General features: G+C 44.3%; 2 protein-coding genes across 4 annotated transcripts; both read right to left on the reverse strand.

The window, feature by feature from the left end:
* Positions 1-13: 13 nt before the first annotated feature.
* Positions 14-3,596, reverse strand: trim59 (tripartite motif containing 59). Of its 3 annotated transcripts, none has more exons than XM_031573831.2 (2): positions 3,471-3,596; positions 14-2,006 (listed from the first exon to the last, which is right to left on the reverse strand). In XM_031573831.2, exon 2 carries the CDS (start codon positions 1,955-1,957, stop codon positions 698-700), a length of 1,260 nt encoding a protein of 419 aa, XP_031429691.1. In that variant the 5' UTR covers positions 1,958-2,006; positions 3,471-3,596; the 3' UTR covers positions 14-697. The 3 variants fall into 3 exon arrangements, with proteins under 3 accessions (XP_031429691.1, XP_012693821.1, XP_031429692.1); XM_012838367.3 differs by having other exon boundaries at positions 3,467-3,596; XM_031573832.2 differs by having other exon boundaries at positions 3,516-3,539.
* Positions 3,597-7,416: 3,820 nt separating this feature from the next.
* Positions 7,417-25,303, reverse strand: kpna4 (karyopherin alpha 4 (importin alpha 3)). Its single transcript, XM_012838395.3, has 17 exons — positions 25,081-25,303; positions 20,697-20,741; positions 20,268-20,357; positions 20,129-20,158; positions 19,518-19,570; positions 18,983-19,078; positions 18,546-18,631; positions 18,309-18,395; positions 17,349-17,518; positions 16,908-16,952; positions 16,445-16,576; positions 12,978-13,106; positions 11,902-12,006; positions 11,622-11,693; positions 10,980-11,142; positions 10,458-10,552; positions 7,417-10,146 (listed from the first exon to the last, which is right to left on the reverse strand). The coding sequence occupies exons 1-17, from the start codon at positions 25,147-25,149 to the stop codon at positions 10,048-10,050; spliced, it is 1,566 nt and encodes a 521-aa protein (XP_012693849.1). The 5' UTR covers positions 25,150-25,303; the 3' UTR covers positions 7,417-10,047.
* Positions 25,304-26,119: the final 816 nt, after the last annotated feature.

Below are 26,119 nucleotides of genomic sequence, written 5' to 3' on the forward strand. Positions count from 1 at the left end.
TTTACTTAAAATACTCATTTTAATTAGTGTTCATTTATAGCATGAGGTTAAGGCAGTAAGCAAGCGTTTGCTAAGTTTCACAGTGACTGAACTACTTCACAATCGCCTTTTCTAGCTTCTGTGTCCGTTACAACGGCATGTTTTAGACTGTGTCCCCAGTGTATTTTAAGTCAAACAATATTGCACTTCAAAACGTAAGGTCCCGTACTTGCATTTGTCTTTCATTCAACAGTTCTGTTTTTAAAGGCATCATGTAAATATGAGCAAAATTAGCTGTGTTCTAAAAGGGTTTCTTGAGTAAAAAAAAAAGTAATTCTGGCTTTGACCATTTAAAGGTCTTGCACGTGTAATAGATTTGTACTTGGATGCACTTCAAACAAATCTGTGACAACTGCAAATTTCATAAAAATGGCGTGTAGTGTTTTTATGCTCTATAAAGAAGTATTCTTGAGAAAGTGATGAAACAGTCTGTTTTTGAAGGGGCATGTTGGATTTAACATTGCCTCAGACTTGGTCACGTGTTATAAGCAGACTGTGGTTTTGGCAAGTTCAAAGCAGTCTCGTGTCAATAACTGATTCTGGACCATTTCAACCTTTTTGTTTTCTAAAACAGTACCTCTATTCTATGCACCAAACGAAAAATATCCCATGTTCCACACAACCAAAAAGAAAAAACACTGCATATTCTTGGGCACTCTTACTGCAAAGCCTGAAGGAAAAAGGCAAAGTATTGGTATGTTCTGTCGGCCAAGGAAGAGATGCTTGCTGAGACGTTCGAGGCTAGATCCTCCAGTGGTCCCTGGATGTCAAAGGGCCAAACGAGTTGATCGGTCAGGCTTCGGAAGAGCTCACCGAGTGGGGTTAGCATGGAGAGCACCAGAGACGCTCCTCCGAATGGATCTAGGTACAGACCTGCAGCAACCAAAACCACCAGCAGGGCGATAAGGGGGAGCAGGTGCAGCCGGGGGTTCAGCCAGACTCCAGAGAAGCCAGAGGGCAGGACGTGCTTCACCAAGCAGCCTCTGGCGTGACAGGCCACCTTGGGGACAGGTCCCTGCTCCAGGCCTCCGATGGTGACCTTGGCCCAGTGGTCCCTCAGGTACTCGCTGGCCCGGGGGGAGATGCAGAGGGGCACCACTTTGGGCATGGGGATCTGGGTGAGGGACTTGACGCGTGCCCGGAACAGGTGCACCTTCTCCAGGAAGGCCAGCGGGGAGTCCTCGTCCTGCACAGACGAGCTAAGCGAGATGAGGCTCAGCTGCTCCTCCTTCATGTCCTTCAGCTTCTCGATGAGCGGGTCGTAGCTGTGTGCCAGCTCCACGCTGGCCACGTCCAGCGCCGCCAGGTACTCCTCCTTCTTGCGGCACAGGAGCAGCTCCACGCCCTGGAAGAACTGGGCCACGGCCTCGCGGTCCTGCCGCACCAGGCCCTCGCACCGCGTCTTCTCCTGCTCCAGCTGCTCCCCGAGGCCGCACACCTCGGCCCAGCGATTGTCCGTCAGCTGCTGCACGAGCCGCGCCGGGGCGTCCCGCTCCTTGACGTAGGCCGTCTGGAGGTCGTCGATGGCGTGGCCCTGGTGCTGGCCGACGGTGAGGCAGAAGCCGCAGATGAGCGTGCGGTCCTGGACGCAGTAGACGTTGAGCGGCTGGCGCGGGTGCTCGGGGCAGGTGGGCGGGCGCGAGTGCTGGCCTTCGCGCTGGTACTTCTCGATGATGGCGCGCAGCGAGACATTGATGGGCAGCGCCTCCACGCCGTTGGGCGGCAGCTCCACCACGCTGCGGCAGTTGGGGCACTTGAGGGGCAGGCGGAGCGGGCGCCAGATGGAGTAGTTGGTGGAGACATGCAGCACGCCGTCCAGGCAGCTCTTGCAGAAGGTGTGCGAGCAGGGCAGCACGCGGGGGTCGCTGAACAGCGAGTAGCACACCGAGCACGTCAGGTCCTCCTCCAGGTTATCCATACCTCACTAACAGTCACAGCGTGATGTGGGGTGGAAATGGCATGGATTCCTGAAACGGATCAAGGCAATATTATTTTCAAATTATAATTATATTAATATTTCAGTCATTCATTCACACGTTACAACCCTAAATAAACTGCACTGCAAGTGTTAATGTGTGTTTTTAGAAAGGGAAAAATTCTACAGTTCCCAAATGGAGCTTGCCCATAATTAAATGGCCAATCCTCATCATGCCAGTTCGAGAGCTTTGTCCATGATCCTGCAGTCTACCTGGTCTTGCACTTCGTTCAAGCTACCCTGTTTCTGGCAAACCTAATCTGATAAGCTGTGTATGCATTTCAACATTGAGCAAGGATGTTTACCAAAAAGGGGCTTCATTAATTCACTTACAGACTAATCCTTGCTGATTACAACTGACACTCAACAGAAGTTCAGGATCATGTCACACACACACACTAGTGCTAAGGAAACTGGGTAACACTTGTCCAGGAAGCCAGACATCTTTCTACCGTCTTATGATTCTCACCGATATGTTAGAAGCTATTTCAGGCCGGCTCATGAGCAGTTTCACCCATAACCATCTCCATCACCCCCATAATACTATGAGGCACCACATTTATCGGTCCTTAGACATTTAGCTGAACATCACACGCAGAAGTACGTGATGAGAGGGTCTTAAGCATGACAATGAGAGGGAGGAAAGTCCATTTGGTATGACTAACTAAATTAAAAGGGAAAAGACAGATTTTAAAAATTCAACTGGGTCAAGCTTGGCGATAATTGGACGTGCCTGAAAAGGTCTACATCTTTACTTAGTTTTGTCTCCTGCTGTACTCCTTCACGGTAACATAACATGTGCGAAAGAAACGGAATCCTGCCTTATTGTGGTGTCCACTATGGCGTGAGCTATCAAATGTCAGTGCCTAACATCTTTGTCCGTTAAAGCAGTTGGGTTTTCGTTGTTGGGTAATTAGTTAGTTGGCCTAAACACTCAACACTTCAGATGTCTTTTTATTCTGAATTCTTTAACGGACCAATATCAATAAGCACAGATGTGCATGTATCCCCTCCACATGAACCCCCTCCCCAAAACAAATCCTCTTTTTGAAGTCGTTCAAACACTGTACACATTAGGTCCCAACTGGCCTACGTATATCAGCAATTTTAGCTAAGTTGCACAAAACAATAACTTTCGCTGTTCAAAGTAGCATACACAATACAAGTCGTGCTACAAGTTACATTCGAACTGCACAATCAAAGACACAGAGCTGATGTAATCTCATAAACCATTCGGAACACTTTATCTGACTGCCTTTCGAGCACGACAGCTTGATAGCCATGCTAGCGAGAGTTACAATGTATCCTTCCGTCATTGGAATTCTCAAAACAATAACTGGTTGCTCGCAATTCTGTGTCAAACTATTTTGCGTCGAACAGACACTATTCTTTCGTTACTTTCTTACTACGTAGCGTTAGGTCCGGTGTAGTGGAATTATAAATTGTGCTCACCTACAGTTTTTCATCACGGCGTGGTCATTCTTATGTTTCTTGAACTGACCGGTTGCAAACGCCTCTTCTGCCTGTCGTCGTCAAATGTTTCGCGCATGCGAAGTTCACGAGAGGATCTCGCCCAATGACGTCTCCTCCCGCGATTTGAACCATGCTGATTCAAATATACTTCGATTCAAAAAGGAATAAAAGCCTACATTCACAAAAAAGAAAACGCCTTTATTTGGCAAGTGTCAAAAACGTGCAAACGAAAGCATTTGCTGGATGTCAAAGTAAAGAAGCTGTGTTGAATCCCTTTGTTCACACATTTAATGCAGATCACGGATATCCTGCAGCTCTCAGTGGAAATTTGAATTTGAATTAGCTGCATAATTCAAAACTACCAGTGCCAAGCACTTACACAGTTAGAGGCCCACGTTTTATAACTCGTCCTGTTTGAGTGATTTTGAAAAGTAAAAGGTGATGTCAACCCCAAAGTAGGTTGCATTCTCTCTCATGAAGAAAAACACAAGCCCAGCACCTGCAGGTAACCTACACAGAATACTTGGGTAAATGAGGTACACAAACACAAGGTGTTTAATTCTGCCTTAATTAAATCCTACAGTAGTGACGTGTAGTTTTACACACTACAGTAGTGAACAGGACTAGACTGCAACATCTTCATTCAGTGTTTCTCTGATCTCAACTATCACGATCTACTGTGTACATGGGGGTGACTCAATAGCGCCATCTAGTGGTTACTATCATAACTTAGAAAGCAGCCCAAGCAGCCTGACATGAGGTACAGCAGGAAAAAAGGTATTCCCTCTCTCCCAAAACACACTAGCAAGTCTATTCGTACACTTCACTTAACTAACAGTATTTGCATTAATATGAATGGCAGCTTGGGCTTTATTTTGCTACCTCAGGTAACATAATGAATGCAAATACCTCACTTCATACTGGCACGCCACAAACATGTCCTCCACTGTCTTCCACTTCTATTCTTTCAACATCAGCACATGCAGCGCATAATGGCATACTGTGTACTTAAGAGTAATTAAGCAGGCACTAATATGCTACACTATATATAACATACTCAAGATGTGGAACAGTTCATGGCTATGGAGTTAGGCTTTGACTTACCTGAAAAGCATATGTATATATAAAATATTATATATACACGAAGTTCTTGCCTTGTTTTAAAGAACTGAACTTGTGTGTTGTTTAGGCCTCAGGTACCTCTATCTGACAGCATTATGTCCGAGGGAGAGAAACCCTTATTGTGAAAGCAGAGTTTATTCAGTGAAACGTCACTTGAACATTTTCCATTTCTTGCACATCCTTCCTCTGAACTTTCCTCTCTCATCTCAGCCATCTGGCACTGGAGAGTGACGACCCATGAAGTACATATTTACCAGACAGACAGAACTTTCTGTGCGGCCTAGAATATGAATTAGCCAAAGCAACACATGTAAAACAAATCCATGGATTTCTGGAGAATGGACATTCTCCACAAAAAAAAAAATTCACAAAGGACCTCTGTTGCAGTTCTGCATTAAGCTCGTGGATTCTCTGTGCAAGTGTCCTGGTCCCATAATGAAGAAACCTGGGATGAACTCCCTGAAGAGACCTGATGGGCTGCCTACATTTCTACTTCCTGAAGAGACCTGATGGGCTGCCTACATCTCTACCTCCTGAGGAGACCTGATGGGCTGCCTACATCTCTACTTCCTGAAGAGACCTGATGGGCTGCCTACATCTCTACTTCCTGAAGAGACCTGATGGGCTGCCTACATCTCTACTTCCTGAAGAGACCTGATGGGCTGCCTACATCTCTACTTCCTGAAGAGACCTGGTGGGCTGCCTACATCTCTACTTCCTGAAGAGACCTGATGGGCTGCCTACATCTCTACTTCCTGAAGAGACCTGATGGGCTGCCTACATCTCTACTTCCTGAGGAGACCTGATGGGCTGCCTACATCTCTACTCCCTGAGGAGACCTGATGGGCTGCCTACATCTCTACTTCCTGAAGAGACCTGATGGGCTGCCTACATCTCTACTTCCTGAAGAGACCTGATGGGCTGCCTACATCTCTACTTCCTGAAGAGACCTGATGGGCTGCCTACATCTCTACTTCCTGAGGAGACCTGATGGGCTGTCTACATCTCTACTTCCTGAGGAGACCTGATGGGCTGCCTACATCTCTACTCCCTGAGGAGACCTGATGGGCTGCCTACATCTCTACTTCCTGAGGAGACCTGATGGGCTGCCTACATCTCTACTTCCTGAAGAGACCTGATGGGCTGCCTACATCTCTACTTCCTGAAGAGTGTTAGATTCCAGTGATATTTCCCATGTCCATATATCTTGTGTATGTCCCTCCACCACTACCAGGCCCGTAGGCCCAAATTCCAGTAAGGTTAGAGTCCTCCTGGCGCCTGGGTTCTTAGGCTGAAGGACATTGATGGACTGTCATAGTGTATGTGTGTGTGTTAGAGATTGTTATGCATTTCAGTCGGTTTACGTAGTGTATGTGTGTGTGTTAGAGATTGTTATGCATTCCATTCGGTTTTCGTAATGCCACCAGTTAAATTAGCCGGTGCCCGAGGCTCAGGGGTCCAGACCAGCTCGCAGAGAGGAAGGACGACCATCTCCTGAAGACCCCGACACGCGGCGACTCTCAGAGCTCTGCTCCACTTAGAAAAGACTTAGACTCAGAAAAGTACTTAGTGATATTTCTTGTCTGACAATAAATATCTTGGCTCTGATCCGAACCGCTCCAGCTTCCTTGATTGCAACAACCCACTATACCACCCTTTAGAATTAAGTGTAATAGACTGAATATAGAAAATAATCCAACAAGAGACCTGATGGGCTGCCTACATCTCTACTTCCTGAAGAGACCTGATGGGCTGCCTACATCTCTACTTCCTGAAGAGACCTGGTGGGCTGCCTACATCTCTACTTCCTGAAGAGACCTGATGGGCTGCCTACATCTCTACTTCCTGAAGAGACCTGGTGGGCTGCCTACATCTCTACTTCCTGAAGAGACCTGATGGGCTGCCTACATCTCTACTTCCTGAAGAGACCTGGTGGGCTGCCTACATCTCTACTTCCTGAAGAGACCTGATGGGCTGCCTACATCTCTACTCCCTGAGGAGACCTGATGGGCTGCCTACATCTCTACTCCCTGAAGAGACCTGATGGGCTGCCTACATCTCTACTTCCTGAAGAGACCTGGTGGGCTGCCTACATCTCTACTTCCTGAAGAGACCTGATGGGCTGCCTACATCTCTACTCCCTGAGGAGACCTGATGGGCTGCCTACATCTCTACTCCCTGAGGAGACCTGATGGGCTGCCTACATCTCTACTTCCTGAAGAGACCTGATGGGCTGCCTACATCTCTACTTCCTGAAGAGACCTGATGGGTTGCATACATCTTTATTTCCTGAAGAGACCTGATGGGCTGCCTACATCTCTACTTCCTGAAGAGACCTGATGGGCTGCCTACATCTCTACTTCCTGAAGAGACCTGATGGGTTGCATACATCTTTATTTCCTGAAGGATGACGCCACATATACTTACATGACCAAAAGGACACCAGTGACCAAATCTGAAGTCATTGGTCTCATGCTGCTATTGGTTCACTCCGTATTGCCCCCATATCTGCTGTATTCCATTTATCAGAACTGGAATGGCTGACTGTCGACCCTTTCTACCACCATCGAACGATCAAAACAGATTATTTCCTCAATCTGTTCTGTAAGATGTTTTATTTTTTAAAAGATACTTTATTACCCCTCTTGTAGGTACTTGAATGTTACATGACATTTGTCAACCCACTTAAAATAAAACAACCAAAATGAGGAACATTATTCAAAATATCCCAGTTGATCACGGACATAAAATCAGAATCAAAATGTAGAAAGGTCGTCATTTCAGCAAAGAGGACAGAACTCTGAATATAGCGCTTCAATATTTATTTTCACCAAAGACAACCTAGCCTGTAGCCAAAATCCAACAGGTTAAGCAAACCAGCTCTTCCTCTACACCAATTTCTTGGAAACGTTGCTAACAAGGAATGCTGCCAAAAAATATGACCCTATGTCCAACAGAAGGTTATGACCACACAAAGTGTAATCCATCTCTACAGTGTTCTGAAGGTTTTAAAACACAAACAAAAGGGTATGGGGGCGTCCTACAGGGAGGGGTGGGGGTGGGGGGGGGGGGGGGGACTGGAACTCTGGGGATGTATTTAAGTACAGCACATTTTTTTGTACATGCATGTTTTTTTTTGTGCTCTAGAAAAGAAGGCACCACACTACTTCTGGAGAGCCAGGCGTGTGGGAAGCCTCTTCACCTTGCCAACGCTCAGCAGCATCCCCTGAGGAAGGGGCACTGTCAAAAAAAAAAAAAAAACACAGAGAAAAGAAAAAAACGAGGCAGGCCTATCACTAGGTCGAGGAAAATATTTTCTTTGTGTTTTTTTTTTTTTGTTTTTGTTGTTTTTTTTCTTCATTTCTTCCACTGTTACTCCACTGGCATGGCTCAGTATGGGTTAGCTCTGGCTAGTTCATCTAGGTATAAAATTAAGATTGTAATTGTATAATGCATATAGACGGCGGTGTTGGTTGTATTTTTTTTTTTATCATGAAATCTAACCACACCACCACCTTTTTGTGTGACTTGAGGCCTCTCAGTCGTCCGTACATGTGCAAAAAAATTGTTCAGAACTTGTGAAATCAGAAACTAAGTCTGGAAGGGAAAGGGGCTTGGGAGTGGGGTGGGGGGGGGTGATGAGGGGAGAGGAACAGAAGAGACGTGGGACATTTCAACAGCACAGTTGACTAAAAATGAAAATATTACACTGTGTACAAAGCCCTAACAAAACTAAAAACCCCTAGAAGTAACTATGCTGTAGTTTAGCACATGCAAAGATTATGTTCCACAAAGTTACACAAAATGGCCATATCTCGTCATCCCTCCCCCCTGTGATATTTTGTAAGCTGAAAGCTATGGCAACAATACAGTCACTTTTGCTCCAAGGAAACCAAAAGAGAAAAAGGAAAACAAATGAAATTTGCCATGCAGGAAGGAAAACAAGTCGTTTGGTTGGTAAAGGTGATGTCATAGACTTCACAGCATCAAATTAATATGGGGTGCAGAGGTAGGGGGCGGGGTGCAGGGGTGTGGGGGGGGAGGGGCATAGATGATGCGTCAATGTCCACTTCTACACAAGCGTTGAAAAAAATAAAAGCTGAGAAATAAAAAGGGAAATAAAAAGGTACACACTGGGGCCTTTAGCCAGCCCCCGGAACCACCACAACGGCTCTACCGTCTGTCTGTCTGTCCAACAGCACTGTCCAGTGTTGATTTAATACTAACTCATGAATTAAAAAGAAAAAACAAAAGTTGTGATGACGTCGTTGTTTAAAGTCAATGTTGTAGCTGATAAAAGAGGTGTCATTTTTTCCTCTCCAGGACTTCGATTAGATCAGCCTTCTCCTTTCACAGACAAATGGTTTTCCACTTTTTTTTTCTTTTTCTTTTTTTAAATACCCTTCTTCTCCACATCTTCCACTCCTGTTTTGTATTTCTTGGTATTACATCGTTATTTTATTTTCCTCATTTGTTTTTTTTTATGTTTTGCGATCTTTCCTTCTCTTTTTTTTTTTGTTTCGCTTTTCAAACGTTGACTCTCTCTGCATGCGTTCCCCATCCGGTCTCTCCTTGCACACACCCCAGTCACGCGCATACACACCACCAATCGTCCATTTTTGTTTTTGTTTATTTCTCGAGCACACGCGACACATGCGGGTACCGCTGGACTCCGGGGCCCGCGTCGGTGGAGGGAGGCGGCCCAAGTATCCGTGGAGGGTTTCACTAGAGGAGATGAGATCTGCCTCATCTTCACCGAGTCCATTCATACGCATTAATGAGTCCATTCATACACAAGTCTCGCAGCGTGGCCATGGAGGGGGAGGAGCCTATCCAGGGTGGCCCCTCCCCTCGGGTCTAGGAAACCTCAGAAGGTGTGATGTGGTTTGGTTTGTGGTTTTTTTTTTGTCTCAAGTTCGTCCAGTTTTTATAGATTCATGTCAACGTGAAGTTTTTTTTTTGTTGCGTCGCGTCTTGCCTCCAGATTGGATCGGTTGTGATGTCTTGGTTCTTCCCCCAAGAGGTTTCGACAGATCTGTTCGACTCGCCTCCTGTGTGGTTTTTGTTTGTTTGTTGAAAAACTTGTAATAGACACGTCTGGTAACTTTTTGTTGTGTGTGAAGTTTTTCCACGAAATGTCTCTCAACGCATTCAGTGTAGATGGTTGATTTTTGCAACATATAGTAGCCACTCACTCGCACTCACTCGCCGTCTCAAAACCTCATTTGGACCTCTTTCCTCGGAATGCCAAACGAAATCCACACAATTTCTCTCGGGTTAGATGCAGCTATGGATCCCATGAGCCAAGCACAATGGATCTAATTTCTTTCACACTCTCGCTCTCTCTCTCTCTCTCTCGCTCGCTTTCTCTCCTAATTATTTTTTATGTTGAACAGAGTGCTGCATCGCCAACAAATCTCCAGACGTTCCGACGCTGTCTAGAACTGGAACCCTTCCGCAGGCACGTTGGTGGAGGAGTTGAACCCGTACGTTCCACCCTGGATGGCTTCTGGGACCAAGCTGGAGTCTTCATCGATCTATATACATACAAACAAAAAATGAATTAGTACCTCTTAATACGGCAAGCTACATGTTATTCAGTCACCAAATGAAATAAAAGCCTACATAACTTATTTCCATTTTGGAAAACAAAAATAACCTTCTATTTCTATATAAAATGCCTTCTATGCATCATGAAGTACTGAATACTAAGTGGAAACTGGAAACGGGTCATTCAAATAATGTTTGAATGGCAATGATAATTTTGCTGGGTCAAAAGAGTCCTTCCATAAAAACGCTTTAATGGTGACCACATTCTGTAACAAACCAGATGATGACTAATGCTTACATCATCGGAAGAGAAGAACTGATCGATAATTTCATAGGCCAGTTTATAGATGTCCTCGTTCTCATGGTTCTGCAGCTGTTCCACCTTTTCCAAACCTAGAGGGGTGTGGAAAACAACACATCATAAATACACCACACAGACCACAAGCCACGTGTTACCATGTGGAAAACACCACATCATAAAGACACCACAGACAGACAACAAGCACCGTGTTACCATGTGCATAACGTTGGCAGAGTACCCAATCGTGCCGATTGCCACACACCAGTCTAACCAGTGAATAACGGCACTTAAAACCGACAAATTCAGTACAAAACAAAAGGATAACTGAAACAAAATGATCATTGAATACTGCCACAAATCAAGTCATGGAGGCCCTTTTGGTTTGATTAGATTTTCTGTGTTTCCTGAGCGCTGAGAACTACGGTTGCTATAGTTACTACAGCCCATTCCACGCACAGCTCTCCCGACCCCGTTGGACGCCTAAAGGAGCCTGCGTGCTCCAATCTCGGCTACACCCACCTCCGCACTCCTCGATCAGGTTGGCGATGGTCTCTGCCTCGTCGTCCGCCATCTTGAGGATGTTGCTGAGCCCGTCCAGCACCACCTGGACCACCTGGGCGTCCTTCACCGTCAGCAGGTTGCAGAACGGCGGAATGACCTGCTGTTGGATAAGATAGGCCACCTGCGCAACATACACACAACATCAGCACGCGCACACTCCATTCCATACCAAAACATCAGCACCGTCATTCTCTAGTCAATGGGAGAACAGAAACACCTCCATCATATATGCCAAAAAACTACATCTGTGCAGTCTGCATACAAAACATGATCAACTCAACCACTCTACGCTATAGGAAAGCATCAATACCATCAACTGTATATAAAAATAGATTGACTGTATTAAGAGAATACTTCAATAGTCACTCAACAAAAAATATAAATCATCAATACAGGCACTCATGGGTATGGTTACTGTTACATGCGCCGACTACTACATTATGTGCACAAACTCTGGCAAGAGCACACTAGATTAACTATTTCATTTCCATGTACGGCAGCTAACAGCAAATACAACAGTCCGCTGGATACTGCAGTGTAACAGACACACACACTCACTCACACACACACACACACAGGTCTGAGGCGCTGCCAACTCACCTGGTCCTTCCGGCCACTTATTGTCAGGTTACTTATGGCCCAGGCAGCCTCCTTCTGAGTGCCAAAGTCACCCTAGAATATTAAATACATACATGTTAGAACATGTGTACACACATATCACACACATACACACACAAAAAACACATAACAGAACACAAATTACATGTGCATATAACCAATAGAATATTTAACATATATTAACATGCATCAATTGAGGACAGATGTGAGGGGAACACTAGAGTTGTGTGTGTGTGTGTGTGTGTGTGTGTGTGTGTCCCACCTTGTCAAGGAGCAGGATGATCATGGGCACCAGGTTGGCATCGATCACGGCCTGTACCTGCTGCTGGTTACCTGCAGTGATGTTTGACAGGAACCACACTGCCTCCTAGAGGGGAACAAGAGAACAGCAAGCCAGAGGTATTCAGTAAGGGTGTCACTGAGTGGTCCCTGATGCTTGTTCCATTGCAGGGCTAGGTTAAAACACATAGGTTAAACCATATGGGATAGAAACACACTGTGTCCATGTGTGTATTTGGGTATTAGTGGACTGTGTAGGATCAGACTCCAGGGGCCAGCGAGAGAAGAGTCGCGGCTCCTGGTCGAGGCGCTGGTGCTACAGGCGGGGCAGGGGGTGTGTCTGAGGCTTTAATCATTAGCCCAATCACAGTGAAGCCTCTGTTTTGAGTGAAAGGGCCTCAGATGCACTCCGATATCCGCAAAGACCAAGTGGTCTTCTTAGGCACCCCCTTACCACCAGCCAAGCTAAACACACACACACACACACACTCACAGACACACACATCCCTTCCCAACCCACCCATCTCCCATCACATGAACCTTAATTAAACATTGCATTTTTAAACACTTTAAACACATTACTAATATAGTCACATCCACAGCATTCACACCTGCACCAAGCCTCTGATTATCATCACATCCAAAACTGCCAGGCATCACCCAGTGGAGAAACTAGTCAGTTATATTATTATTATTAAAAAAAAAAAAAAAAAAAAGATACCTCACCTAATAGAGCTGGGCAATTAACCAAATGTATCAATACAGTCATTTCAAACCTCTTACTGACTAAAAACACATTTCTCTGATAAATGAGGTATATCAGGTTGTGATTGGTTTGAATTTTTTTTTTTTTATGTAATTGTCACAAAGGCATTTATTGAAGTGGTATTTAGAAGCTTGGCGAAGCAAGGGTAATGATCATTGATTCATTATCGCCAAAGTTGCTCTGTGAAAAGGATTGTGACATTTATTTCAAGTCATATTGCCCAGCCCCATCACAGAAGCAGTTGTGATCTGAGTGAGGGGTGTGTGTGTGCGTGTGTGTGTGTCATGTCTTACCTTGTTGATCTTCTCCTTGGGGTGTGTGAGCAGAGATGGGAAGTGGCTGAGGGCGTCACAGTTCAGGACCACCTGGGTTTGCTCGTCCGTCCCGGTCACGATGTTCCCCACAGCTCGCAGAGCGGCAGTCTGGGAGGACACACACACACAACAGCAGACACACAACTTAGAGAGAACACTACACACTCCACCAGAACACTCTCATTCATCTAGAACACTTTGATAGAGCTGTTAGGCACTCACTGCGCGACGGCCTTGACGTATTCTGTGTCTAACCTACTTACAGGGCATGTGAAAATGCCCAAATACTGACCAATGTGGGGTATTAGAGCGACTAGTTCTGTGGCAGCTACCGTCACACACGGACAGATTTAATTACACACTGAACACACACACACACTACAGAGTGTATATTATACACCCTACTAGAACAGGGTCTGTCTACTCACATCAAAGCTCAATCGACACACTCTGAACACACACACACACACACACACTATCATCATTACGACCTGCACTAACTCATCTACATGGAACTCAGCCGTAGCGTAGAGCAGTCAACTACATACTTAGTTGAAATGTTTGGATTTCTAACTTTTCGCTGTAGGACAAATATGCACATTCCTTTAACATGTCAAATTGGGCTCTATCAAACTTAGCCAATGAAACCAGCGTTATGACACACAACTGTGCGGTCAGCATCTGAATCTTAGAGAGGAGACCTCTCCCTGAAATTGGGAAATCTTGACGCTGAAATTGGGAAATATCCTTCTCTGCATAGGGTTAGGGCTTTGCTTTCAGAAACAGCAGGAACAGTAGACAAAATACACCCAATATTTCACTAAATGCTCAGAAATAGGACAGACACACATTTAAAGGTCCAGTGCGTAGCTTCCAGTGGCATCTAGTGGTAGTTAGAGGTAATTATACACGAATGAAAATATAATTATGAATACTATCTTCCAAACAGATGCCACTAAAAACTAAACACTGTGCCTTTAAGGGAATCCACATGTCAGAGGACACAGTGAATGAATGAGGTAACAGTGAATGAATGAGGTAACAGTGAATGAATTAACAGTGAATGAATGAATTAACAGTGAATGAATGAGTTAACAGTGAATGAATGAGGTAACAGTGAATGAATGAGGTAACAGTGGAAAAGCCAGGCAGTGATTAGCTCAGCAATCCATTGACCTCTGGGGCTTCCGTGACTCATCACTGCGCCACAAGACTGACACCTCGAGCGAGAGACCAACTGAAATGACACCTCAGGGGAGAGACTTGAAATGTTCACCCTGGGCTTTTGGTTCCCTGTGCTGGTGTTAGATGTCTTTGAAATCAGATAATACACTGGCTAATGTTATGCACTTCATAACAGATGCTTTACTAAAGGTCACAAAACTGCCAGTCTTCATATGATCATAACCATAGCTGGTATGAGTTATCAGAGAATGAGAAAGCGCACCTTAGGGGCATATTCAGCATTTACAGATCAACAAGGCTGAGGTGTCGTCAGTGAGGACAGTTTGTTATCTTGTTATTTTACGGAATTAGCCTAGTTCTATACCAAAACCCAGTGTGGCGTAATGTATATAGTCACTGTGTCCATGTGTATATTTGGGCATTAGTGGACTGTTAGTGGACATTTCTTCTGAGCAACCTTGAGATTTTCCATACTATACATGTAGTCACAAACACCACTCACACCTGCACCAAGTCTCTTCTTGTCATCATTTCCCAAATCCTCTCTCCCCATCCACTGGAAAAACTGTTCACAGTGACAACACTTCCACAAGAAAAGCAAGTCCACTCAGGTAACGGGTGTGTACTGCCTTAACCATCCTCACTGAGACTAAGACTTGTCTGGGTTGCCAAGTAGCGGGTGTGTGCTGCCTTAACCATCCTCACTGAGACTAAGACTTGTCTGGGGTGCTGGCTCAAATGAGCACAAGGACTAGTTTGGGTCAGTTAGTCTCAAAATCAGAGTCTGTTTAACTACTACTATAGCTAGACAGTGGTCTGAAACATCCCCTCAGCTCACCACTGAAGCTAGTAGGCTAACCAGCAGCAGAAGTAAAAAAATAAAAAAATCTGTTTCTCCCACTAACAACAGACAACAGACAGAAAAGAAAAATCTGTGTGTTTCACTTAGTTACAACAAAATAATTGACTACTGAATTTGAATTCTAAATGAATTCCCTTTCATGAAACCATAGCTTCACATGTCAGACAGTAGCCAATACTGTATGCAGGGTCCCACACTGGTGTTTATGGAATGGAGAGGAGTCGGAGAAGCTCCTCATTTTCACAAGACGATTCAGTGAGACACGCCCACAATCGGACCAATGAGCGGTTGCGGCTACACGCATCAGGAGAGAATGACCGATGAGCGGTTGCGGCTACACGCATCAGGAGAGAATGACCAATGAGCGGTTGCGGCTACACGCATCAGGAGAGAATGACCAATGAGCGGTTGCGGCTACACACATCAGGAGAGAATGACCAATGAGCTGTTGCGGCAGACAGGACAGATTGCTCAACTGGTCTCATTTATTCATGTGTTACCAATTAATTTATGTGTTGAGAGATGTCTTGCTGATAAATGTATGGGGCATTTATGCATACGAATGGCCCAATTTATGTATGTGTTGACATATGTCTTGGTGATAAATGTATGTGCCATTTAAAATGCTTAAGTTGCAGGAATGACGAATACTGTGAGGAACAGCCATGACCCTGTGCAAATCGAGAAATGTGAAATTCAGATCCTGCCTTCTTAGCTTAATATAAAAGTACTCTGCAGTGGTCGGCATATTCATTTTGCTTTGTGCATACAACTGGTACACAGATGTGCAAGTCAACACTGCAACTGAATACTCAACATGATCATTGTTTGTGTGTGTTTTCTATAGAACCTATACTTTAATGTCCATTTGCCATACTTTATGAATGGCTAGATCTGCTCACCATACTTCATTCTCAAAACAAAACCCCTAGGATTTGGATATAATGTAATAAGCAAAACATGCTGAATCTGTATGCAAAATCTGTCTGGAGACTTGACAATTAGTCTCGCCACGACATCAAAGCCAAAACCAAAGAAACAAAATATCACACACAGAGACAGACAAACACACACACACACACACACACACACACAGTTCCTGGTCTTGCTCCACCAGAGCTTCAAAATCCTACTGCTGGGCACAATACTTCAATTCCCTTTTCGCTGAAGCCTGAGGGAGGGGTACCCAGTGATCCTCTATATAGTCTGTACCGATGTCTGCTACAGTTGATTAGTGTGGTTCTTTACATGACACAAGGGACACACACATTCTAATCTAAATTGCCATTCTACGCGCCAAAAGTACACAGAGCTCATGTAACCTATTAGCCCGTTAGCACAGTGGACCGTTACAGCCGTCGCGCAGTGAGCTAACTATGAGAGACCAAAGTCTGCTTACCTGAACTTTGACCTCCTGGTGGCTGAGGAGGGGCACCAGGTGTGGGACGATGCCTGAGTCAATGACCATCTGGATCTGCTCGTTGCCTGCATCCGTCAGGTAGGACAGAGCCCACACGGTGTCCACCAGGATCTAGCCCATTGGGAATCAGAAAGCAACCGTCAAATATTGTGGGTTCTTTATTCTTCAATGTAAGCCATTTGTTTTTGACACCATCTCTAAAACAAACGCCTCTCCTCCGCACGGAGTGGCACGTGACCGTAGCTGGCAGCCTGTGTACGGTGTGAATGTGAGGATTCAAACACAGGCCAAGCTCAGCATGTCTGGTTAGAGCGTTGGCCAAAAGGGCACTTACACAAGGACACAATTAACCTACTGCATTAATCAGCGCAGGTAGTCGTGCCTGTCGCACTAAAAGCACTTCAAGACAAAACGGGGTGACGGTCTTCTCTGAGGTACTTACATTCACATCCGTGTGGTGAATCAGCACACACAGAGCAGGCAGAATCTGTGAGAGAGAGAGAAAGAAAAAAGAAAGAGAGGTGAATAAGAGTGTCTAAATGAAAAGTAAGAGTTCTTAAGCTGTGTCTCTAAGGCCTGATTAGTTCAGTGAGACAGTGTTATTAGCCTGTCTTAAATGGATCCCACTAGGCCTAACTCGGACAGCTTATACTCGCTAGCTTATACACTCTGGTGTCCCTCAGACGACTATAAGGGAATCTCTCGACAATTTGGATGTGGATTAGGTGTCGGGCTTGACACAGCCTCATCCCTGCAGCTCAAGATGTCAAGTTGTCCCTCGCCATTTTAAAGCTTTAACTTCTTGAGGCAGTTATAAGCACATGAAACAGATTTAGCTTCATGTTCACACACACACAGACACAGACACTCCCCGAGTCCTCACCTCCTGGATGGTCTCCATGGGGGGTGGGGGGTCCTTGTGGCGGCACAGGTTGACCATGACCCAGGTGACATTGCGGAGGAAGGTGATGGGGATGGAGGGGCTGATGAAGGACAGCAGTGGCTTCACCACGCCCAGGCTGATCACGTAGTCTCTGCACTGGGGCCCATCACCTGGAGGGGGGGGGGGGTTAAAGGTCACCATTTTACAACGCTACTACTAGTTCTTATTTTCCACCTTCTGTAAAACTCTGTGGTTAAAAAAAAAAGTGCTATGAACAAGATATTGTTATAAATATTATTGTTGTTACATAGGTTTTTAATATGTTCATAATTACTGACTGTCAGAACTGGCCAATGATAAGGTCGCCGCATTAGCTGCTCATGAGAAAGAGGCTTCATGGTGACACAAGAGGTTGCAGCTCAGAGGCCGACATATTGTGCCAATATTTCTTGTACAAATAACCCTCAGCACAAAGGCTCTTAATTCCCATTTTATTAATTTTAACCAGTTTTCTACAGCCCCGCAGCATAAGAGTGATGACAATGCATCACCACTGACAGTTGACCATTAAATCTGTCTTTCACAGATATGCAGTACAACTCTTGCTTGAGGGTCTATTGCTATTAACACATGGAAATGTCATAGCAGAGTTCACATTCCTCCAGCTGGGGGTTTAACATATAATGAAAGGCTAAATAATAAATATGGTTTGCCAGAATTTAATTTGGGTGACGCTGCTCTTCAGTATCTCAACAGGAGAATATGTGGCAATATCACACATAATATTAGACAACAACAACCACCACCACCACCACCCTGTGCCTGTCCCTGTGATTCCTGTGCTATAAATAAAAAGAGGCACCAGAATAAAGACTGAGACTTCCTGCTGTGCTTCTACTAGAACTGAGATGGTGACGCCATCTTCAGAACATGACTGAGAACATCACCGCCGGAACTTACCGATGATATTACCCAGAGCCCACACAGCCTGCTCGCACACATTCTGGTGAGGAGAGTGCAACAGCCTTAGGAACAACGGGACAGCATCTACAAAGACAGAGCAGACAAGGGGAAGGAGTGAAATGGTTAAAGACATATGTCAGAAAGAAAGCTGAGCCAATTAAATCATGCGTGTTTAGCACAGTTTAACACAGTTCTAGAAAGTCGCGTGTGCCTGCGGTGCGGTGCGGTACGTACTGGACTGCACCACAGCCTGAGTCTGCTCCGAGGTTCCCGAGGCGATGTTGGTCAAAGCCCAGGCTGCCTCAAACTGGAGAGATGGACTGGAAACAGAAGGATTAAGGGTTACGGCGCATACTCATAAAACACAAGAGTGAAGTTCGCTTTAACATTCACTGTCAATGGAGGAGCTGAGCTCCAGTCACTGCAGTCATAAGAGTTTTGTAATAATGTAGACTATCTATAGGTATGTGTACTATGAGAACTAGTCATAGGAGTTTTATAATAATGTAGGCTAGCTATAAGTATGTGTACTATGAGAACTGCAAGTCATAGGAGTTTTATAATAATGTATGCTATCTATAGGTACCTGTACTGTGAGAACTGCAGTCATAGGAGTTTTATAATAATGCAGGTTATCTACAGGCATGTGTACTGTGAGAACTGAGGCTTACTTGTCATCCCGGTCCAGACAGTGAACCAGTATGGGTAAAATGCCAGACTTTATCAAGTCATCAATAGGTGGGTTGCGGTCACTCGATAACAGCTTCCTGCAGAGAGAGTGTTAAAAAAAAAGCACTGTCGAATCAATCCCAACCCTGAACACACAGATTCATCACTTTTAAATCCACATCACATGGGCACCACCGCCCACAGCAACAGATGTTTGTCCAAACAAAAAAATGCTGATAAGAGATTTGACCCCTTAAGCACCCGACTCATGGCCACAGCCGCCCTCGTGTGAGGGAAGCAGGCTTAACTTCACACAACCCGCGTGACTAAGGTGACCCCTGCGCAGAGCAGAGCAGCGGGGCGGCCCGACCCGAGACGTTCCTCGTGCTCACTGCGAGCACACGCCGCCCACACTCCCAACGGCATTCCGCGGAGGTTTTTCACAATTGGTTCTCGGAATGCCGGAGAGCGAGGGGCGCCATGGTTACGTCTGTTCTGCATGCGCATAGCCTGTCGCCCGGCGCGCCAGCCACTCACCTAGCAGCCTGCACTGCGCTTAGCTGAATCCCTTGGTTATCACTGGTGGCATTCTGAAAAAGGAACGGGAAGGAGTGTTAACCATCACGAGAGAGACACACACACACACACACACACACACACACACACACACACACACACACACACACACACACACACAATAACGTGGAACTAAAACAACATGGATTTAAAACAAATACATCTGGGAGCGTTCAGTGTGCAGATCCTTATCTCGGTGCGCTCAGAGGAGTGTTTGCCATGCATAATTTAGCGCTCACTGTTCCCCTTCAACTACAATCTGTGATGCCAAACTACTTTCCAACTTTCATGCTCCAGCAGTATGTGCAAATATATAACACTATGTGCAGCATAGGAGGAGATGTACAGGCCGTCACCGGGAATAGCCATGGGGAGAACCACCAAGCTTTATATCAATCCCACTGGATCGTTAAACTTTCACTATTTACAGACTGTGCCTAATTCTATGAGCAAAACAGCGGACGTGGGCAAACTACATGGAAGAGGATGGGTCCGAATCCTAATAAAGGATGTCTGACTAACATCACAGCTCAGAGAAGTAAACAAGTCAAAGAAACAGCACTCAGACTTACTTGTACTATTGCTTCTAAAGAGGTGTTTTGCTGCAAAGAGAGAGAGACAGAGTGAATGAAGTTTGCGGATCAATACGAGAGCTGGCTGGACAGTCCCAGCATTGAGAAGTCAACAAAACAAGGAGCCGGAGTCGCTCACCGATCTGAAATCTCCATCGACATCCGAGTCGTCGCAGATGTCTTCCTGGGGCACATTCCTCCTCTTCAGGAGGTGCTCATCCCGTTTGCTCTGAAGCAAGATGACAGACCAAAATAAATCAACTGAGTAAGACACTAGTACCGGGACATAAATGACACTGATTTTTAAAGTTATACGTTTTTAAAGTTAACCTATAAACTAAACTGCTGTGCGAGAACTAAAGCAGTATACTGGATGAAGTCAAATCATCAGTCAGTCTTTGCACCATTACCATCTCACAGGTAACACATAATGTTAGAGAAAGCAGCCAACGTTAGCTGCTTAGGCTAATCAGCTGAATAAGCCACTAGTACCGCGATTTAAATGACACTGGTTTCACACCAGGCATTATTTGCATTAGAGTAAAAGGATGTGTGAAACCGTTATTACCTTTCTCAGTTCTACAACCACTTCAGTTCTTTGTCTTCTCATAGTCTGGAAGAGAGAGAAGAGACAGGTTATGCAACGCATTAGCACAAAGCGGAACAGATGCAACTTGGTAGCAATGATTTACATTTCAAGTGAGACAGGCTTGAGAAACACAGGGAGAGAGTGCAGAAGGCCAGCATGAGGCAAATGCTGTGGGCCTAAAACAGTAAACACAGTACATACGGTATTTCCTGTCTTAAGACAGCAATCATATCCAAACTAACAAGTCAGATTTGAAAGAGATAAAACGGCCGTGGTCATTGACAAACACATAGCGGCGTGTATGTGGCAAGGATGACTAATATGAGCAACCCCCTTTGATCCCAGGGAGCAGGCAAGATGTCCCAGGAATGTCAGTATGCTATGTGTCACTAACCTAGATACGGACACTCACTGACCCCTTCCTATATCAATCAGCTGACAGGGAAACACCACAAACTGGGACATGTACATTTCTGCGAGACGTTTTCCCTCACCCACATAGCACTTGTACAAAAGCTAATCATGGTGTGACTTGAGATAGACATTCGTTTAACCGTGCTTTTTAATTGCGTGCTAGACGTTCCAGAAGAGAGACGTGTAAATATATCTACTGGGTTTGTCATTGTCTGCGCTGCACACAAAACGGCCTGTTGGAAATGTTTCTGGGGGTTTGAGATTCAACGTCTAAGCAGACTATATCGCACTGAAAAAGACCAAAGGGCAACTTTTTTTTTTTACTTTATTGCACAGTAGCTGATCAACCAGATTAATGGTAATCAATATTTAACACAAACCTCAAGATGCTAAAGTCAGGTTGTGTGATTGCTTAAGCACCATGTGGATGAAGTGTTAGGCATATTCTCAAGATTTTCTCTTGAAAATCAAAAGTAATTTATCTCTGTTTGAAAAGTAGCAGTGTGTAAAAATATGAGTGAATTAGCGAATGTGTAGATCTGGGTTGCTAGGCTAGCACTTTTCCCAATATTGTTTGTTCAACACAATTTTGTCACCATTTCCTGTTCAATGCTTTCATTCCCATGTCTGATCTGTGAAGTTGCTGTTAGTGATCCTCTACTGCTACTTGGCAAGCACACTTTGCATGTTCTTGTGTAGAGGTAAAATTATGAATTTCAAGAGAGCAAAGGGAGAAAGCCTAAATCCGTTTTTTATTTTTTATGCTGTCCATTACAGTAATGTTAGTCAAATCCCAGGTCAACTCAGTTCAAGCAAACTGTTCCACTGTTATAATATAGCTGTATTTTTTCCCTATCTATCCATAGAACACCCACATAGTTAATGTTTAACAAAATCTACAACACACCAACAGACAGCCCTTAAGCCTTCATAAGATGCATGCATTATTTAACTAATATAAGCTGTGTTGTTGAGACACAACGGGTGAAAATGGTTATGGTAGGGGTGTAACAATTGACCAATACGAATTGGAAAACGGTTTTAACGCTAAAGATACGACTACATTTTTATTTGGACCCCTGGCTCGATGTAAATGTACAATTAACCGGTGATGGCCCGGTTCTAAAGGTTATACGTTTTAAAGTTAACCTATAAATTAAACTGCTGTGCAAGAACTAAAGCAGTATACTGGATGGGGTCAAATCATCAGTCAGTCTATGCACCATTACCATCTAACAGGTAGAACAGGTAACAGATAATGTTACAGAAAGAAGCCAACATTAGCTGCTTAGGCTTGCAACAAACAGAACCTTGGCTGTGTGTTAACTAATCTGTTAACTGGGGACAAAGGCTAATATTCCATACCTCTCAATGCTGATGTGACAGCAACTTGCCAGCTACACGGGGTTCTCACAACATGTGTTAGTAGCCTACTTGTTTATGAAAGTGTAAGCCATCATGCACACCTCTCCAGACCAACCCATGCACAGCCAATCATAGGTTACTCTCATCATGTCCCTCTGCAAACCCTTCAAAGTTTCTTCAGGGGTAGTGGGCACATGTAGCTGAGGCTACGGGTACGCATAACAATGGACAGTTTTTATTGGCTTTAGTTCAGCAGAAGGGCCACACTAATCTATAGTTGTCGTTAAATATAATTCTATTTTCAGTGTTAGAGGGGCTTTGCAAACTTCATTAATTGCACTTTACTGAAGGGCTAAGACTTCTGTGTTTTTTTACAATATTTGTTTTCATATCTCTCCTCTTAACTGCGCAAGTAAGGCAAGGGCGCATGAGACAAACTTCAGTTTTTAGACATAAGACTAAAATGTTTGTTCATAAAGTAAGTCCTCTTTTTTTGTCTGTGTCTATTGGAAATGCAAAAAAAAAAAAACACAATGACATAATGCTGAAATGATAGGCTACATATCTACTTGAAGGTAGGCAATGCCACTTTGATCAAATTGACTAACAGAATTGCATTGTATCGCACCAACTTATTAAAGTGTATTGTCCCTGAATCTTAGCCCATATATCTAGATATGTATTGGATCCTCTTATTACCCATAGGTTATGGTATTTAGCGGATACTTTGGTCAATAGTGACCTACAAAACAAATTTAAGGGGGGAAAAACAACTTGAACAATTACAGCATTATTCACAATACAAAACATGATTTCATACCAGATCATAGTGAAATTAAAAATAATAACCATTCTAAAAAACTTCCTGACACTCTTTAAATATATGCTACCATGGCTGTCACTTGACCGGATAGGACTAGGTAATTTCACCACTGTCTTGTGCCATCTCTTGCTTTGGAGAGAAGACGACAGACGTTCTTCTGGGAATGTGCATTGCACACAATGAAAGGAGACCATCAACTCATTTTGACGACTGACTGATTAATATTTTAATAGCAGAGTGTCTGGGTCAGTGGGTCATTGGAGTAAGATAATCATTGCCCTGCGCCCGATTCGATTATATTGAATGCTCATCTAACAGGTGACGAGTCAAATCTTTATTTTGTAGGACGAAGTGTTAACATACAAGTAATTGCATAGGTTACGGTATGCAAAGGCCGACTGCTGCGACGCAAATACACTCGCATATTCTTGCGGAAATGAATCTGTAAAAACCGAAGTGCCGTGATTCAGTACTTGGCCTACATGTAAGCGTTAAACCAATTCATCAAACATTTAAGCTGATCACTCCCCTGACAATACCCCTCTGCATCAAACTGGAGCCGCTGGTCAACAATTAATAAAGAGAAGTCTTCTTAGCTAATGTTAGCACTGATGGACAGCTAGCTAACTGTGAACGTTACAGCTGTTAATCTAGTTGCTAACCCATTTTAGCTGGCTAAGTGGTTAGCTAGCTAGCAACGCTGCATACCCGCCTACACGGGTCAACATCAAGCTATTATTAGAATTTTGTCAACAAACAGATATCAGAGATCATTGTTAATTGTTTTCATATATACCAAAATTTGTATGAACACGATATTGCTTAAAACGAATCCCAAATAACACACTTCCTTCGTGTAACGGTGATCGTGCCTTGATAGGCTAACGCTAGCGATGGGGAGCCTAACCCCATTTTACCAGAGATATTCTATATGGAACTTTAAGAATCTCTGATTTTACCATTAGCCTGCTAGCTAGTTAAGTTTGCGATCAGTGTTCTCATTAAACTGGTATGGTTTGTCAACATTAGATTATATTTGAGGGAATTATTAATTAACAGTATAAGTATTTCGACAATCACAACCTGCAGATGTTCGACGAGCTTGGCACGTCGTAAACGTTTGTGAAAACCATGGCACGACGTTTAGCAAATGGTTAACGTTATCGCGTTGTAGCAAGCTAGCTAGCGTGGCTGGGCTTTTCTGACTACTGATCTCTATGCTACTGATGGCTTTAGCTAGCTAGCCAACCTAATGAAACCACCATCAACAAGCTTGTTGTGCTAGCCATCGAACGAGGGCTAATACCGAGATATGAATTTCTTAAGACGATAACTAGTAGATTAGATGGGCTTGTGTATAAGTGTTATTTGTGTTACATCAAACGATTGAGTCCATCTTTCTATACTAAGTAATACTTTAGCCTAATCCTCATCACTGCGCCTTGAAAGGGATGTCCCAAGCAGGGCGTTTTGGGTGGAAGGGCAGAGACTGCTTGCATTAGCAATGGTAACTTAGCCAATCGTAGCTAGATAGTTAGCAATAATGTTTCACGTGCTAAGCAAAGATGAATAGCCAGGCCAATAAGTTGGAAACTAGGCCCCAATCTTACAAACCATGCGAACCAGCATAGGCCTGGTTTGGGCTAGGTGCAAAGTTCCAAATCCTGGAAATTACAAACGACGTCACAGCGGAACCCAAAGCAGCAAAATAGCGCTAACGAAAAGAAAAGAGACCTCCCAACGGGAGTGAAAGCACATTACCTCCAAATCGCGACCTTTATTTTTGAAATTCTTCAGCCTTTGGTTGTCCAGTTTTTCGTTGTCCGCCATATTAGCAATATACGTTATTCTACTTTTAAACGAACAAGTAGTTAGCTATCCGTTAAGATCTCCTTTTAGTCGGCCCTTGCCAGTTACCGGAGTATTTTTTCGCTGGTGTGGCCGCGGTGCATACTGGGAATGCCGGTGGTATAGGCGCAGCCTCGCTTTGGCGTGTGAAGGGTGGGGATTTCCCAGATTGTAAAATGGACGAAGCGCCACGTTTGAAGTTCAGGAAATCCCATACTTTCTATAAAATACATATATGGATTAACAGTATAATATGCTTATAATGTTATTCTGGCAAGGGCTACCTTTACTGAAAGTAGCCTATTAGAGGTCACTCCTCTCTGCCTTTGGGGTATTTATTTGGTCACTTTCCCATTTGCCTATCCAGCTGCACTGAAACTTGCTGTGATTAAGAGGGTCTGCATAAATAGAGAAAACAATTAATTATCCCGACATTAATACATACATTAAAATACGTAAGACTGTGAAGGCTGTTTAGACCACAGTGATTATAGACCGCAGGTTTTCCAATGGGTGGACAACCTTTCAAACTGTTTTGATCAGGACACCTCCCAGACAATAATGTGCTTGTGCCCATGCTGTGCCTGTGGAATTCAGTGGGAGGTCATGGACTTCTTGTTGCCCCTTGGATTCCTAGGATATTGCTCTGCAGCCTAACCTAGGCTACTCAGAGGTTGGTGGTAGAACTTGCCAAGGTCAATAAGCATAGGTCTGGTCATATCAAAAGTGGTAAAATGTTGACATTTTTATTTTGTGCATTCACATACACTCTATCAAGCATTGCTCTATCAAGCATTGTCCTCATCTATTTAAAACAGTCACCCACAGAACAGCTCTGATGTGGTATCCAGGGTTTGATGACTTTGTGACTGCTCTGTTCTGCAACTGTTTAGCCTTCCAACTCTTTGGTGGACTGCATGCTTTAATTGGCTACTCACATATAGTAGGCTAT

The sequence above is a fragment of the Clupea harengus genome, chromosome 9 (assembly GCF_900700415.2).
Source record: "Clupea harengus chromosome 9, Ch_v2.0.2, whole genome shotgun sequence".
Taxonomy (NCBI): domain Eukaryota; kingdom Metazoa; phylum Chordata; class Actinopteri; order Clupeiformes; family Clupeidae; genus Clupea; species Clupea harengus.

Excerpts from the sequence above, each read along its gene's own strand:
- kpna4 (XM_012838395.3), bottom strand. The coding sequence starts at position 25,149 with ATGGCGGACAACGAAAAACTGGACAACCAAAGGCTGAAGAATTTCAAA. Across the intron at positions 19,571-20,128 it reads CTTTAGAAGCAATAGTACAA|AATGCCACCAGTGATAACCA; the intron begins GTAAGTCTGAGT and ends TTCCTTTTTCAG. Across the intron at positions 17,519-18,308 it reads GGCTCTGGGTAATATCATCG|GTGATGGGCCCCAGTGCAGA; the intron begins GTAAGTTCCGGC and ends CCCCCCCTCCAG.
- trim59 (XM_031573831.2), bottom strand. The coding sequence starts at position 1,957 with ATGGATAACCTGGAGGAGGACCTGACGTGCTCGGTGTGCTACTCGCTG.